Source organism: Tilletiaria anomala, assembly GCF_000711695.1.
Source record: "Tilletiaria anomala UBC 951 chromosome Unknown K437scaffold_42, whole genome shotgun sequence".
Lineage (NCBI taxonomy): Eukaryota > Fungi > Basidiomycota > Exobasidiomycetes > Georgefischeriales > Tilletiariaceae > Tilletiaria > Tilletiaria anomala.
Window position 1 is genome coordinate 1 of NW_013546980.1, and position 14609 is coordinate 14609.

The following is a 14609-nucleotide window of genomic DNA, read 5'->3' on the forward strand; positions in this document are numbered from 1 at the left end:
GTCGTCACCGACATTGGCCGCTGCGGCGCGGCTGTCGAGCGCGCAGGCGCACGCATAAGCCCGGGCGATGCGCGGGAGGAGTGTTTCGAGAAGTAGCTCGTCGCTACAGCCGGCCAAGCGCCCAAGCCCACGGGTGCGCACGCCGCTCGTCTGCGCGGACGGCAGACCAAGTGCGTTGCCGAGCGGGCGCACGTGCGGCATCGCGCTGCTGCTGCTGCTGCTGTCGCTACCGCCATCGCTGTTGTCGCCGCCGGCGTGGGCTGCTTCGGTCAGGGGAGGGTGGACATGGTGCAGCTTGATGCGCTTTTGAGCGGGTGGTGCAGCGGGGTGGTCCTGCTTGTGCGTCATGGTGGAGTGCTGCGGCCCGCGCTTGCTCTCTCTCTCTCTCTGGGTGGGGTCTGCGGTGAGGGGGGGTGGTGCCGAGCGAGCCTCTTTCCTTTGCGCGCGATGCTGCTGCTGATGGTCGTTGCGCTGATTGCAACTAATGGAAAAGTAAAAATATCAATACACACGAGGAAAGGACGAGGGGCTTCTTCTCGGCCGATAGAAGGATGGCCAGCCCAATCACCGCGCATGAAACGAAAGAAAAGAATAAATGAATGACAGCCAGTTGTCGCATTTATTTATTTTTCCAAATAAAGTTTGACGAACAAAGGATGCATAATATTAGTCTTTCCATCGACTTGTGACAGCACCGTCCACGCGTCTGAGGGCACTAAGTACGTTGAGAATTCTGACATTGGAAGCCCAGGGGTTCGGGACCCTAGTCCTATCATAATGTGCAGACCGCTAGATACTGCCGCACTGCCTGCTTGCATGAACCTGGGTGTCAGCGTTGTACGTAGAGCACACGTTCGGATCGGATGGGATTCGATTTCACTGTTCCTCGACACGTGCGACACGCCTAACCTGCATCGCTACAACAAAGGAGCCGACAAACATGTACATATATGTATACTATATGAACAAATAGTGTGTATGTACCCGTCCACTGAGCACGGCGCCACGTATAGAAGAACACGCGCAGGCCCCAAGCGAGCCTGTCAAGGTACCGCAGCGGCACTCTCTGCGTGATCATAACCTTCTCTTATCCAGCCACAAACATAACCCACAAGCTCTAAATAAAATGACTGATGGAGAAGCAGGTGTACCTCAAGCTCCAACACACTCAGGCTAACCCTCACCCATATATCCTTTGTCATTATTCGGGACAGAAAAGAAACTCGCCGTTGCATATATAATATACAGCACATGCTCCACGAACACCGGTGCGTCAAAGCAGGCAACGGGCACGGCCGACGGCCCAGCGCTCACCCACACTAGGAGCCGCCTCTGACACTTTATTATACACAGGTACCACATCCCACTCCCCACCCCCCTCCCTCTCAATCTCCTCACGCGTCTGACAGACACATCCACTCGACACGGATTCCGCGCGGCTCCGTCTACCCCGGTTTCACATCCCATCGACCTCCCACGGCAGCAATCACGCTCGGCTTGGCCCACGCATGAACAACGCACGGACCACGGCCTGGTCGTTGGGCGGGCGCGCACGAACAGCATAGGACCAGAGCAGGCGAGACGCACGGTGCGTGCCCAGAACGAACGGACGCCAGAGAGGATGATGTGACCGTGGAGGAAGCACACACACACACGGTGAGTTGGCCATACCCCCCTTTTTTTTCTTCTTGCACGCAGCCCGTCGGCGCCCTGACAGATCGCATCGCCGTGCCTGCTCCTAGTCAAAACCGCACACAGTTGCTCCCCATCCAGCTCCTACCATCTCCGGAAGCGAGCACAAGACTGCTTGACGTGCCATACGCATCCGAAAGCATCCAGCACCGTCAAGCAATTCTCAAAACAAACCTGAGCTCCCCGACCAGCGCCGCGCATTCATCTCCACCTTTTTGCATCGACTCGCATCATGCATCTAACTACGCAGCCGCAAGGCGCCGTCGGAGCGACCCGTGCCAATGGGCCCTCGGCGCAGGACGGCCCCGGCTCTCCGCTGCCCTGCTGGCGCTGCACCGCGCGCATGTCGTGCGCCTTCGAAGAGCAGCAGCAGCAGCAGCAGCAGCAGTGCGACAACACCTTCTCGCATCTTGCCAGGCCCATTGCGGTGCATGGCACGCGCACAGCCAGCGAGGACCTCAATCTGACTTGCAGCAATGACCCATGCCCGAGCACAAGCACAGGTGCCAGTACGCGGAGAAGAATCGCCAGCAACAACAACAGCAGCAGCAGCACGAGCACCAAGATCCGCCCAGGCACGGCATCGACCGCAATGATAGCATACAGCTACTCGACCGGGACTGCATGCCGTGGAGCAGCGCTGCCCGGGCACACAAGCTGGGAGCATGAACGCGATTCGGCGTCCAGTGGTGCGACGCCGCAAACAAGTTTCACGAGCGCCTCGCCCGTCTCGGACTTCGGTCCCCGCCTCGGTCTTGGTCTTGGTCTTGGCCTCGGTATTGGTCTCGGCCTCGATGCGCCTATCGAGCTGGAGCGGTACGCAGCCGCAGCCGTCAACGGCGACCGCAACGGTGAGGAACGCGATCATGGGGCAGGGCCTGAACACGGCGTCGTGTACCCTTCGATGCTGGAGCACGCGTCCTCGCACGCCCACCTCCATCACCACCACGACCGTGGCATGGACATAGAGCGGCGTGCTGCTGCTGTTGCACAGGCGATAGAGCCGCAGCGTCGAGCGTTCGGCACGCACTTCAGCAGGGACCTCGGCCGACGCATCGAGGAACGCCGGCTCATGACGGGCCCTGGCAACCTTGCGGCCGCGCTCGGCTTTGCGTCCGTACCCGCGGGGTTGAGGGCAGCAGGAGAAGAACATCAAGAAGAAGAAATGGAGGAGGAGGAGGGTGCGCCAGCGGCACCAGGCAGTCGGAGCCTCTGCCGCGCGGAAAGGCCGCTAACGCGCGCGTCATCATCGCCACCGTTCTCGTCGGCCACGCACGAGTGCCTCGGGGCACGCTCGTCCGTCGCGTCTCTGCCTGATCGCACACTGTCGTCGTCATCGCCGTCATCGTCTTCGCTGTTGTCGTTCACTGCTGTCTTGCACAGAGGGGAGCATTTCAGCGAAACACAAGGAGCAAACGCTCAGACCTTAACCCATACTCGAGCGTCGGCCCTTCTCGGATCGCCGATACGGCTCACACGGCCTAGAAGATCCAGATGCGTAGCGGAGCGCCACCCGCCGAGCTCAGCTTCCGCTGGCGCCCCCGCGCTCACTGTCGTTCCCAGCGGCGTCGCTGCCCCCGCAACACCCCTGACGCGCTCAACACCGTCACCGCCACCGTCGTCGCGGGCACGCCCGCACGAACCGCCTGCGAGGTCGAGACGGTCCGACCGTCGGCGCGGCGCGTTCGCGCGCCGCTCTCCGGACACCGCTGCTGCTACCGACGCTCGCCCGCGGCTGGGCAGCTACGAAGACAGCGACAGCGGTGGCGATGGCGATAGCGAGACGCATGTGAGCGAGCAAGCACGCGTGCGCTCCGCCCCGCGCAGCCCGACGGCCGGCATCACAAGCCGGTGCCAGCGCTGGCTGCACAAGCACAGGAAGCTGCTCGCGCTTAGCATCGGCCAGTATGCGGAGAGTGTCGCACCCGGGCAGGATGCTCTTGCTTTGGGTGGCGCTACATATGAGAAGCTCCATCTCACCGCCGTTGCCTCTGCTGGTGGTGGTGTGTTGGTCAGTCCTTGTATCAGCTCGCTCGGCAAGGACGTCAGCCATCCTCGGAGCCGTAGCAACTCGCTCTCCTGTTCCTTCTCCGACAAGCGGCGCAAGCGCCAATTTATCCCTCCCTCGCTCGACCTCGGGCCTTCACTTTTCGCTGCATCATGCGCCACGCAGAATGCGGCTTCGTCCGATGACGCCACGCCTCCCCCGACGGATGCTACTGGTTGCCCCTCGCCGTCTACGGGAGGCATCGTGCACAGTCAGGGCGCCGCTGCGCTGTCGAGCAGCCCCGTAGCCCAGCATAGGGCTGCGCAAGCTGCAGCAGCACAGGATGTGCATATTTTCTCCGCTGGGAGCCCGCTTTCGCATCGCGCGGTCATCGAGCCGAGCTCCGGCTGGCGATCGCCTGATCCCACCGCTCCTGCCACCCTCTTGCTTGCGCCTGGACCTCAGGCAGCGATGCCGCCAGTAGGCTCTGACTCTGCAGCATGCCGCAACAACCACTCCCTGGATCAGCCGCAAGCCGTACCAAGTAGCGCCAGGAGCGTGCAGGCCATCGTGCGGATGCAGCGCGATGCGTTGCAGCTCTTCAGCGAGGCGGTGCTCGAGCCGTCGTTATCAGCACCCTCCTCCTTAGACGTTTTGGCTCCTCCCGTCGCACCGCATTCGGCTCCCGCATCAGCTCATCCGCGGCGGCAGCAGCAGGTTTTGCAGGGGCAGCGCGAGGCTAGAAAGTGCGCAAATGGCGGCTTGTCTGGCTACGGCCAACTCGGCCTTTGGCCTGCACCATCGCCTGCGCCTTCCCTTTCGCCTTCGCCCGGGCCACATGAACGTGTCTCGCGTGCGTGGTTGCAAAGCGTACAGCAAGCTACGACTGCATGCGAAGTTTCATCGCGAGAAGCTTCGCGCGTCGACCGCTTGCCTCCCAAGCAGCCCGTCTTCTTGCAGCCGCGGGGCCGCTCGGCTGCCGCGGCCTGCGTGCGTGCACCGAACCCTGGGCGGATGGTGGGCATTGCCAGCAGCAGGAGCCAGGACTTTTCCCTTGCCGGCCTGTCCGCATCGGCGTCGCGGAGGCTGCTGAAGAAAGGCCTCTCCTTACGCCACCACGCTTCGTCGCCGCGAATCGCAGACCCGAGCGATGGCGAGTTCAGCAGCATCTCCACCACTACAACGAGCTCGGCGGCGATCGAGGCGCTCATCCAACAGCTCAAGTTCCCCACACAGCAAGAGGACGGTGCGGCGATGTTCGTCAATGATCTGCGCGATCGTCATCTGCATGCGCACGCGCTCCTATCCAACTAAGGAATGGGATCTGTGCCCACTTTTTCATCGTCCAACTAGTTGCTTCGCTTTGCACGCTGCCATCTTTTCCCGTTTTCGGTTCACCGCATTCGTCATCCGCCATTCGTCACTGCATTCTGGACCGCCGCATCCCGCAACGACTGATCGTCCTTGTGGCCACGTTTCAACCACCTGGCTCATTCACTACATACATCAACGATCAAATACAGCACCCAGCTATGCCATCTCTTCTCAATTCGCCTTTTGCATTCCTCGCCCACAAGCCCATGCTCTCGTGACCTCCATGCTCTTCGCCGTCACCACGTTTTTTTTCCGCAACGCAGTTGCCATCGATAGTCGTCAGTCATCCACAATTATAAAGCTAAGCTCTCCGTCGTCTCGCTCATGCCGTCCTAGCCGTCTGCGCATCGCATCGGACGGTGTTGTATTCCTCTTCTGGGTTTGCAAATGTACTACACTAATGCTACGGGCAAATGGGGACGATTTCAAACAGTGCGTTGGAGTGAACGAATCAGGAACCATGGCTGTGAATACATATAGGTGGGTTCGCTTTACGCCGCCGTCGCAACAGGCGCAGAGTCCATGGGCTGGAACTGCGACGGATCGTTGTTGTCTGCGACAAAACGATGAGAAAGCCTCAGCACAATGGTCCTCTTTCTTGTTCCTGCACATGGCATCGACAACTCACAGGCCATCTCATCGAGCGCGACAACACAGCTTTCTCGGACGACGCGCGGCGCAGTTGCGTCGTTGGCCCATCGCTTGAGCGCGTGCATGACGCTCTTCAGCTCGTCCTCTCCTGGCTCTGCAGATGCCGCCTCGCCGTCCTCGTCCTCGCCTACTTCCTCGGCGATGCCACCGAGCGCCTCGGCCGCCTCGTGCCGGACCATTTCATGCTCCTCGCTGTCGTTGAGTACTTGCAGCATTGACTTGATGCTTGCGCGGTGGCACAGCTCGCCGAAGACGAAGCAAATCTCGTGCCTGAATAGCGCGGACTTCTCGCCCTTCTCGAGGCCCGCGGCGAGCGCGAGCACGGCCTGCTCAGCCTTTTGTCGAAGCAGGCGCGACTCAGCGCGCGCCTGCTGCGGCGGGATCTCGCGCACGTGTGTCTGCTCGGAGGCACGTAGGCACGCGTGCACGGCGTTGCGCAGGGAGAACATAGCGCGGTAGCGTTCAAAGAGCGGCAGGTCGCGATTGGTCAGTATGCTTCGCAAGGAGACAATGTCGTACACTGCTGGATCGAGGGAGGAAAGTGATGAGGCTGCGGCATCCTTTTGCCCTGATGATAGAGATGCCTTGGCGGCCAGCGGTGGGGCAGGGTCTATAGGCGCAAATGCCCTGCCACGCAGAAAGGGGGGGTGAGGATGTCAGTACATTGCAGATCCCACATAAACGTAGCGCATCTGTTCAGCGCACTCATGCCCTCCAGCGCCGGCCTCGGTAGCCTGCTTCTTCCTTTCGGCTTCTTCTGCTCGCTGCTTCTTGCCTTCGTCGGAATGGTCCCATTCGATCTTGTGAATCGCTAGCTCGCACGTCTCAACAACGCTGATGTCTTCTCCTGGGCGCTGAGCGTACTCCTTGAGTAGTGGAAGACTCTGCCAGCTCGAGATGGCGCCAAGTGCCTCGGCCGCCTCGTGCCGGACCATAATATCCTGTTTGTCATCGCGCACGACGCTCTCGAGCGTGGAAACGGCGCGTAGGTCGGCGATCTGGCCGAGGCAGTAGGCAAGCTCGTGCTTGAGCAACGCCGAGTCATCCGCGAAGCCCTTGCCGATGATCTCTATAACTGCCCCTACAAGTGAACTTTGAGCAGAGGCTAAGCCTTTGAGCGTAAAGAGAGCTCGAAAGCGGGCGTCGAGAGGCGTTGAGGAGGTAAGCAAGGCAAACGAAAGCGAATCGAGCTGCGAGCTCGCTGCTCCACTGCTGCTCCCTCTTGAGCTTGCAGCATCCATTGTGTCTTGCGTCATTTCTCTCGCCTCTTCTCTATGATCCAGCGTTTCTTGGTGAAGGGTGGTCCTGCTTCGAACTCCGATCTGAATGTCAAAGCTTTCCAACACATTGATGCGATTGAAGTGATGTCCATCATCGATGTAATCATCCATCATCATCGTAGCATACCTTTTTTGCGGTGTGCTCGGCGTCTTCTTTTCCACTTAACACCGACGCCTGTTGACTGCCGTGGAAAGTCGCCGATCAAAAAGTCGCCGACAAGAACGCGCAGATGAGAGAGAGAGAAAAAATTGACGGAAGCCGGAAGGCAGATAGATGAGATTGCTATTGCCGTGGCTATCCTAGAGCATTTTTTTTGGAGAGGCAAGGGTTCTTGCCTTTCGTCCATACAGCATGTCAGCATTTTAATCTGACTTCGAAGAGCAGCCAAAACGCAAGACAACTAGCGGTCTGTATTTGAGAGCGTAAGACGAAGCGGAGCAAGGCGGGCCATACTCTAGCCTCCCCCACGTTCGGACTCACACGGAACCTCGAGCAACATGCCTCGCGCCAGGCGTAATAAGGTGGTCACCTTGACCAAGACTGCCAAGAAGACGAGAGCAGACAAGGAATCGCTTATCGACAAGGTCCGGGATGCCGCGCAGCAGTACAGCTTCGTCTGGCTTTTCGGCATCGGGAACATGCGCAATGCATATCTCAAGGAGGTCAGGCAGCTCTGGGAGGGCAGCAGACTGTTCTTTGGAAAGCTGGGAATCATGCGCAAGGCGCTTGGCACAGAGGAGGGGGATGAGATTCGGACGGGTATCTCAGCGCTTTCGAATGTACGTTGCGTTGCAGGGGTGTTTCAGAAACTGCAGAGGAACACTCACACTGTCGTGCTCTTCCTCGTATTTGATTCCGCAGAAGCTCGCGGGCTCAGTAGGTCTACTGTTTACCGATTCACCTCCTGCAGAAGTACAAGAGTGGTTCAAGACATACTCGCGGGAGGACTTCGCACGGGCGGGGAACAAGGCGTCAGAGACGGTCGTGCTACCGGAAGGACCGGTGATGATGCACGTCGGACCAGTGCCTGAGGCGCTACCGCATTCCATCGAGCCGCAGCTGCGGCAGTTGGGCATGCCTACCGAGCTTAAGAGGGGAGTTCCGACACTCTTGCGGGAGTTCACAGTATGCAAGAAAGGCAGCAGGCTGACCAAAGAAGCTGTACGTAGCTGATACTTTCGCAATCTGGGAGCGTATTGCTGCTCCGAGAAGTAACATTTGACTGACATTTTTGTCACACCATTGCTGCCTTCTGCAGGCACAGATTCTGAAGCACCTACTGATCATGCAGGCCGAGTTCCGCATCATCCCCCTGGCATATTGGTCCTCGATCGCAACGGAAGGGAAAGCAGAAGGCACAGTGCACGAGCTCGAGCTGACCCCCGAGCAAAAGGAGCTGATCGAACAGGCGCAAAACGATTCTAGTGCGGAGCTAGCTGGCGTCGGCGGTAAGAAGACGAAGAAGGGAAGCGCTCGCAACGGGCGCTCTCCCAAGAAGGCAGCAGAGGATGCGGAGATGGACGCCGAAGAGGATGAGGAAGACGATGACGATGTCAGTTTGGATGACGGGGACAAGGTTGAAGAGAGCATGATGCTGCCCGCAGAGCTCAGATGAGCCCTGTCTTCCTCTACTTTTGACATCTTTGTTAGTCTTGTCGTTGATAGATTTCCATGTGTACCATATCGTCAGCAAGCATTCCTCAGCCAATTCAGGAATCATTAGAGCCCTTCTACCTGACATTCTAATGACTCTCAGCTGTGTCTGGCGCAGGACGAAAAGCAGAGCAGCCGCTTCCAGTAGAGACCACTTTGCTTGAAGTTGTTGAGTGGAATAAAATGCTGTCACAACATAATGGTGGTGTAACTAATAAGCGACGATGAGCATTCGATTTCGACTAGCGAGATCAACATTTGCTGATGTCGCCGGGGTCATCGTCGTGGCGTGGAGGCTGCCGAACACGGGCACAGTGCCGCGCCGCACCCATAGACGGTCAAAGCGCGGGAAGAACACGCCCAACTACTACGATGCGCTGTTGAATCAACCTCAAAATTGCTGCCCCTCACCACATCTTGGTGAAATCAAGCAGCAAACGTCGATGTCCGGGCTGTAGCACTGTTCACGCGTCGCACAGGCTCACTCTGGCCAAGATGGGGCTTGCATACAAGCTCCCGGACATGTCCATCGAGGCGACGCGCAACGTCGCCTCGTTGCTTCGCCTGGTCATCATTTTCCTCATCGCCGGTGCCGCCATCAGCTCGCGTCTGTTTGCGGTCGTACGGCACGAGTCGATCATTCACGAATTCGACCCATGGTTCAACTTCCGAGCGACCAAGGTGCTCGCGAAGGATGGCTACTACCGCTTCTGGAACTGGTTCGACCCTACCGCGTGGTATCCGCTTGGCAGAGCCGCAGGAGGCACTGTCTACCCCGGCTTGATGGTCACCAGTGGACTCATTCATGACTTCCTCAAGTCGATCCATATCCCCGTCGATATTCGCAATATCTGCGTGCTCCTGGCGCCTGCATTCAGCGGCATGACGGCGTGGGCAACATACATGTTCACCGCAACGATGAAGGACGACGCAGCTGGCCTGCTCGCCGCTGCGTTCATCGGCATTGCGCCTGGTGAGTGAGCATTGGGCGAAACTCTTCTTACGCTTGCACATGCTCATGTTTCTTTTGAATCACATTGAGAAAGGCTATATCTCGCGGTCCGTGGCGGGCTCTTACGACAACGAGGCCATCGCCATCTTCCTGTTGATGATGACTTTCTACCTCTGGATCAAGGCAATGAAAGAAGGTAGCGCCATGTGGGGCACAGCATGCGCTCTTTTCTACTTTTACATGGTCGCAGCATGGGGTGGATACGTCTTCATCACCAACATGATCCCTCTGCATGTCTTTGTCCTCATTTTGATGGGCAGGTACAATGCCAAGCTCTATGTTGCGTACAGCAGCTGGTACGCCGTTGGAACGCTCGCGAGCATGCAAGTGCCCTTCGTCGGGTTCTTGCCCGTTCGCACAAGTGAGCACATGGCAGCACTGGGCGTATTTGGTCTGCTTCAACTCGTGGCCTTTGTCGAGCTGGTCCGGTCGCATGTCCCGTCGCAACAGTTCAAGCTGCTGCTACGCGGGTTCATCGTCGTCATCTTCGCTAGTGCCTTCGGTGCTCTCGTCGCACTCACCTATGGCGGCTACGTTGCGCCGTGGGCAGGGCGCTTCTACTCGCTTTGGGACACTGGTTATGCCAAGAAGCACATTCCCATCATCGCTTCCGTCTCCGAGCACCAGCCTCCCGCCTGGCCGGCATTCTTCTTTGACTTGGAGATGCTCATCTTCCTCTTCCCCGCCGGTGTCTACCTGCTCTTCCGTGAGCTCCGCGATGAGCACGTTTTCGTGATCATCTACTCTGTCATGGCATCATACTTTGCCAGCGTGATGGTGCGTCTGATGCTCACGCTTACGCCCGTCGTGTGCGTTACCGCCGCCATCACGATTAGCTCGCTCTTGGAGACATATCTTGACCCAAAGGAGCCCGACACGAGCGAGGCGAGTGTACAAGAGCTCACTGAGGACTCGATCCGCTTGCGACCGTCCAAGAACAAGAAGAGTGGCGGCAAGAGCCAACAACAGCTGGGCGTCCCGGCTAATAGCCCAGCCCCTTCGAACGTCCACAACTTCAAGGGGGTTTCCGAGTCTGCAGGAGTCTTCGGCCTGGACACAAGGCTGCTCGTATCGCTCTACACGCTCATCCTCCTGCTCGTCTTTGTCCTCCATTGCACATTCGTCACCTCGACAGCCTACTCGTCTCCTTCGGTTGTGCTCGCTTCGCGGAATCCGGATGGCAGCCAGCACATCATCGACGACTTCAGAGAGGCATACTACTGGTTGCGCCAGAACACGCCTGTCGATTCCAAGGTCATGAGCTGGTGGGATTATGGATACCAGATCGCTGGAATGGCCGACCGTCCAACGCTCGTCGACAACAATACGTGGAATAACACTCACATTGGTTGAGCAGCGGATCGGAGCACTCCCGTGCAATGTTGTGGATACTGACATGATTTTTTGCCTCTTCTCTGTTCGCACAAACAGCGACGGTCGGCAAAGCCATGTCCTCACCGGAAGATAAGGCATATCCGATCTTGAAGAAGCATGATGTCGACTATGTGCTTATCATCTTTGGAGGGCTTCTTGGTTTCTCGGGCGACGATATCAACAAATATCTGTGGATGATCCGTATCGCGCAAGGCGTCTGGCCCAACGAGATCCGCGAAGCCGACTTCTTCACGCCTCAGGGACAGTATAAGATCGATGATGGTGCGACGCCGACGATGAAGAACAGTCTCATGTTTAAGATGAGCTACTATCGTTTCCACGAGCTATTCGGCGGGCGTCCAGGAATGGACAGAGTTAGAGGCAGTCCAACCGTTTCCACGCCGCCTACCCTCGACATCCTCGATGAGGCTTTCACGAGCGAGAACTGGATTGTAAGTCTGGATCGACGTCGCCTTTGCGGTCTCTTTACCCTGAAGCGAGGAGAAGCTGACCATCAGCATGGCTTCATCCTCTGCACCAGGTCCGCATCTACCAAGTCAAGAAAGACGACCCACTGGGAAGAGACATTCCGTGGGCGAATTCCTTCAATGCAGGAAAGCGACGGAAGAAACTGCCGCCTGCAACGGCACCCAAAGGCAAAAAGACAAGTAAAAAAGCATAGAATCCGCAAGGATGCCTAAATAAAATGTGTATTGCACGTGCACATGAATCCTTGCGCCAACTGCTGGCAATACGCACGGTTGATAATCACGGAGGATCGGATATGGCGGTAGATACAGATACCCAAACGTGCTTGTACGCTTTGGTGGGGTCGCACGGAATCAGCGAGATGTATCTTTCGTGAACCGTCATGGCAGCGATCGAAGCCTGACTGACAGGCATGTGACGCTGCATCGAGTCAGAGTTGTCAGTACATCGCCGTTGGAATGGGACAGCCAAAGTCTTTGCACTCACCATCCCTCCAGGAGCTCAAATTGCGAAACACCCACCGCGTGTACCTTCAAGCCTCTTGACTCTAAGAGCGCTCGAGTTTGAGGCGCATCGGAAGACATGACGACTTCATGGTCCCCAAGGACGACGACAGCGACGCCATGCTCTTCTGGGATGGCGAGAAAGTTGGCGAAAAGTGAAGGATCGTCGACTATGGGCGGCCAGCCGATCACCGTACCGTCCGGTAATGCCGTTACGGCCGATTTGAGGTGCAGGGCCTTCGTCACGGGCACTTCATTGACCGTGTAGCCGCGGGGCTCAAGCAATGCTCTGAGCTGTCGTCTACCGTCGGAGTTCGTGCGCGCGCTTTGACCGATGTAAACGAGCTTAGACTGCCCGAGCTTCAGCAGGTCTCCTCCGTCCAACGTTCCTGGCGCCGCAATGGTGGCTAGCTCGAGTCCGTATTTTTGAGCGAGATTGAAAGCGGTAGCTTGAGCGCCTGGGACCTCTGCTATGCGACTCGACGCGCCTGGACTGCACTGCAAGAGCAGCGGTCGGTGGCCTGCAGCAGCAAAGTAGACGAGTTGGTCTTCAATGAAGACGCCATCAGGACTCTTGTCGCTCGGAGTTACTTTCTCGATCTCCCAACCGAGCGATTGGAAAGTGCGAATGTAGCTTTCCCACTGTGCGCGCGCTTCCACTGCATCTACTGCATCGCGTTGGTCAGCGATGTGCGACACTTGACCTTCGGCCAGTCGAGAGGACGGCTCTCGGACAAGTAGGACTTGCTTCATCTTAGGCTACCGAGCGGCCTGCTTCCTGTGAGTTGGTACCCCATTCAGCAAGCCTTGGCATCAAACCGGCACGGGCTGATCAGTGCCGATGTAACAGGCAAAACAGGCACCCGTACGAAGTATATCCACCGCTAATTCACGCAGCGCTTCGGCCTGCGCGAGGCCTTGCACTCGGGAGTCAAGACTTTTGCACCTGGTCAGAGGCAAGTAGTCGGTTCTATTTCTCGGGTGGAGACAAGGAGACCGCCACAACCGACCATTGTCTATGATCTAGGCATGGCACTGCAATGCATCCCTCACGGTGGCTTCCACGAAAGTTGAGTATACTCATAATTGAGTACAAGATGCATATATGATACAAATGCCTAATCATACAACAGAGTGCGTGGCGAGAGCGACTGCTTCAGAGGACCATCGCATCCGAACGGCTAGGGCTATCCGCATCACCGAGCGCATTAGATCTCTTCAGAGTAGCACTGCTGAGATCGAGCCTCGGAAAGTCCACATCGCCTGGGCCCTCAGTGCCGAGCATGTGCTCACCAAAAGTGAGGATCCTGAGCAGCTGCAGAAGCTTCGGGTCCTTCCCCTGGCTCTGACTCGCCAGAATGGCAGCATTCAGTTCGCCCGCCGTCTTCAAGCGCTGCGTTGGGGTGAGCAAGTCCGAAATGTACGTGGGCAGAGAGTGTGAGCCGCTCTTGCCGCCTACTGATGCTATGCCAGGCGTATCAAAAACAAGGAGCGCCATGGTACGCTCGAGCTCTGGCAACAGCTCCGGATGCTCCTCGCCCCTTGGAGCGAGCTCCTCGGCGGCGAATGCAAGAGCTTCGGCGACCTTACCTGTGCGGATCAGCTCGATCAGACGCTGCTGCTGCAGGCGGAAGAAGAGCACGGGATTGGTGTCCAGTATCTAATTGGTAGAACATTAAGACAGTCAATCAGCACACTTGAACTTTCATGTAACGTAGATGTGTCAGATTGTTTGGTTGGTGATAAGCTTTCCGCAACCAAGTAGGCACCATTTAGGATACTCGACTATGTCTCGCATCCCAATTGGCCCCACTTGCTCGGCGTGGTGCATGAAGTTTATCATCCTCAAAGGCAAGAGCGTTCGTCGGCCGTGCAAGCTCACCTCGGGATCAAGTTCATTGACTCTGCCGATTGCCTCTTCGATGTCGCCACGCTGTATTGCGCTTCGAACGGTCATTCTGTTAGCGATGCTTTCAAGATCGACCTGAGGGCTGATCCCTGTCTCAGTGGCGTAAGACTCGGCAGCATCCTTGTAACCTTCGATGACGAGGTAGTCCATGACCAGGCGGTTCAAATCCCTAGGCCGCAATCAAACAGGCGTGTCAGTCTTACAAAGAACCAGTTGAGCAAATGTCTTGCACCTCTCTCCTCCAAGCCCTTGCAAAGATTCAGTTGGCAAAAGTAAAATGTTATCCTCAATAGAAATTAGGAGAGATTCCCACTTTGCATTTATCTCATCATTCGAGGCGACTCCGTTTTCCCCTTCGACTTCCTGCAATCATCCTGCCACTCGAGGTATCGACGACTCACGCTTTACTTATCTGCACATCGTTCAGGCTCTTCTCCCATTCGGAGCGCCGGATTTGCCGTCTTGGGCTCTGCCACGGGTGGCCAAACGTCAGCTGGAAATGACAGGGAAAGCGACGCGCGTCCAAGGAGCTCACCATGGTGTATTACTTGCCTTTGACCTGCTTGAGCAGTGGCTACGTGGAGCCGGATAGCCAACATGCGGTTCCAGATCCACCAGCAGCCTAAAAGGAAGATTGAGAACGCATGTCACTCGGGTGAGTATCGATCTCAAATATGATGGAGA

General features: G+C 57.3%; 7 protein-coding genes across 7 annotated transcripts; 3 read left to right on the plus strand and 4 right to left on the minus strand.

Moving 5' to 3' along the window:
* On the minus strand, nt 1-459 carry K437DRAFT_121347 (uncharacterized protein; the record flags this gene model as incomplete). Its single annotated transcript, XM_013387719.1, has 1 exon — nt 1-459. A coding segment is annotated over one exon (459 nt), but the record flags the coding sequence as incomplete, so codon positions are not given.
* Nucleotides 460-1924: 1465 nt separating this feature from the next.
* Nucleotides 1925-4993, plus strand: K437DRAFT_262918 (uncharacterized protein; the record flags this gene model as incomplete). The annotated part of the gene is made up of 1 exon (XM_013387720.1): nt 1925-4993. The coding sequence occupies one exon, from the start codon at nt 1925-1927 to the stop codon at nt 4991-4993; it is 3069 nt and encodes a 1022-aa protein (XP_013243174.1).
* Nucleotides 4994-5406: 413 nt separating this feature from the next.
* Nucleotides 5407-7059, minus strand: K437DRAFT_256552 (ARM repeat-containing protein). Its single transcript, XM_013387721.1, has 3 exons — nt 6410-7059; nt 5682-6331; nt 5407-5606 (listed from the first exon to the last, which is right to left on the minus strand). Exons 1-3 carry the CDS (start codon nt 6943-6945, stop codon nt 5545-5547), a joined length of 1248 nt encoding a protein of 415 aa, XP_013243175.1. The 5' UTR covers nt 6946-7059; the 3' UTR covers nt 5407-5544.
* A 286-nt stretch (nt 7060-7345) lies between these two features.
* K437DRAFT_235803 (uncharacterized protein) lies at nt 7346-8710 on the plus strand. The gene is made up of 3 exons (XM_013387722.1): nt 7346-7764; nt 7847-8146; nt 8244-8710. The coding sequence occupies exons 1-3, from the start codon at nt 7483-7485 to the stop codon at nt 8598-8600; spliced, it is 939 nt and encodes a 312-aa protein (XP_013243176.1). The 5' UTR covers nt 7346-7482; the 3' UTR covers nt 8601-8710.
* Nucleotides 8711-9038: 328 nt separating this feature from the next.
* Nucleotides 9039-11744, plus strand: K437DRAFT_256554 (glycosyltransferase family 66 protein). Its single transcript, XM_013387723.1, has 4 exons — nt 9039-9611; nt 9685-10998; nt 11082-11476; nt 11566-11744. The coding sequence occupies exons 1-4, from the start codon at nt 9134-9136 to the stop codon at nt 11704-11706; spliced, it is 2328 nt and encodes a 775-aa protein (XP_013243177.1). The 5' UTR covers nt 9039-9133; the 3' UTR covers nt 11707-11744.
* On the minus strand, nt 11720-12975 carry K437DRAFT_256556 (amidinotransferase). The gene is made up of 2 exons (XM_013387724.1): nt 12000-12975; nt 11720-11933 (listed from the first exon to the last, which is right to left on the minus strand). Exons 1-2 carry the CDS (start codon nt 12767-12769, stop codon nt 11894-11896), a joined length of 810 nt encoding a protein of 269 aa, XP_013243178.1. The 5' UTR covers nt 12770-12975; the 3' UTR covers nt 11720-11893.
* Nucleotides 12976-13101: 126 nt separating this feature from the next.
* Nucleotides 13102-14582, minus strand: K437DRAFT_256557 (uncharacterized protein). The gene is made up of 4 exons (XM_013387725.1): nt 14461-14582; nt 14327-14394; nt 13899-14094; nt 13102-13676 (listed from the first exon to the last, which is right to left on the minus strand). Exons 1-4 carry the CDS (start codon nt 14461-14463, stop codon nt 13173-13175), a joined length of 771 nt encoding a protein of 256 aa, XP_013243179.1. The 5' UTR covers nt 14464-14582; the 3' UTR covers nt 13102-13172.
* Between the last annotated feature and the right edge of the window lie 27 nt (nt 14583-14609).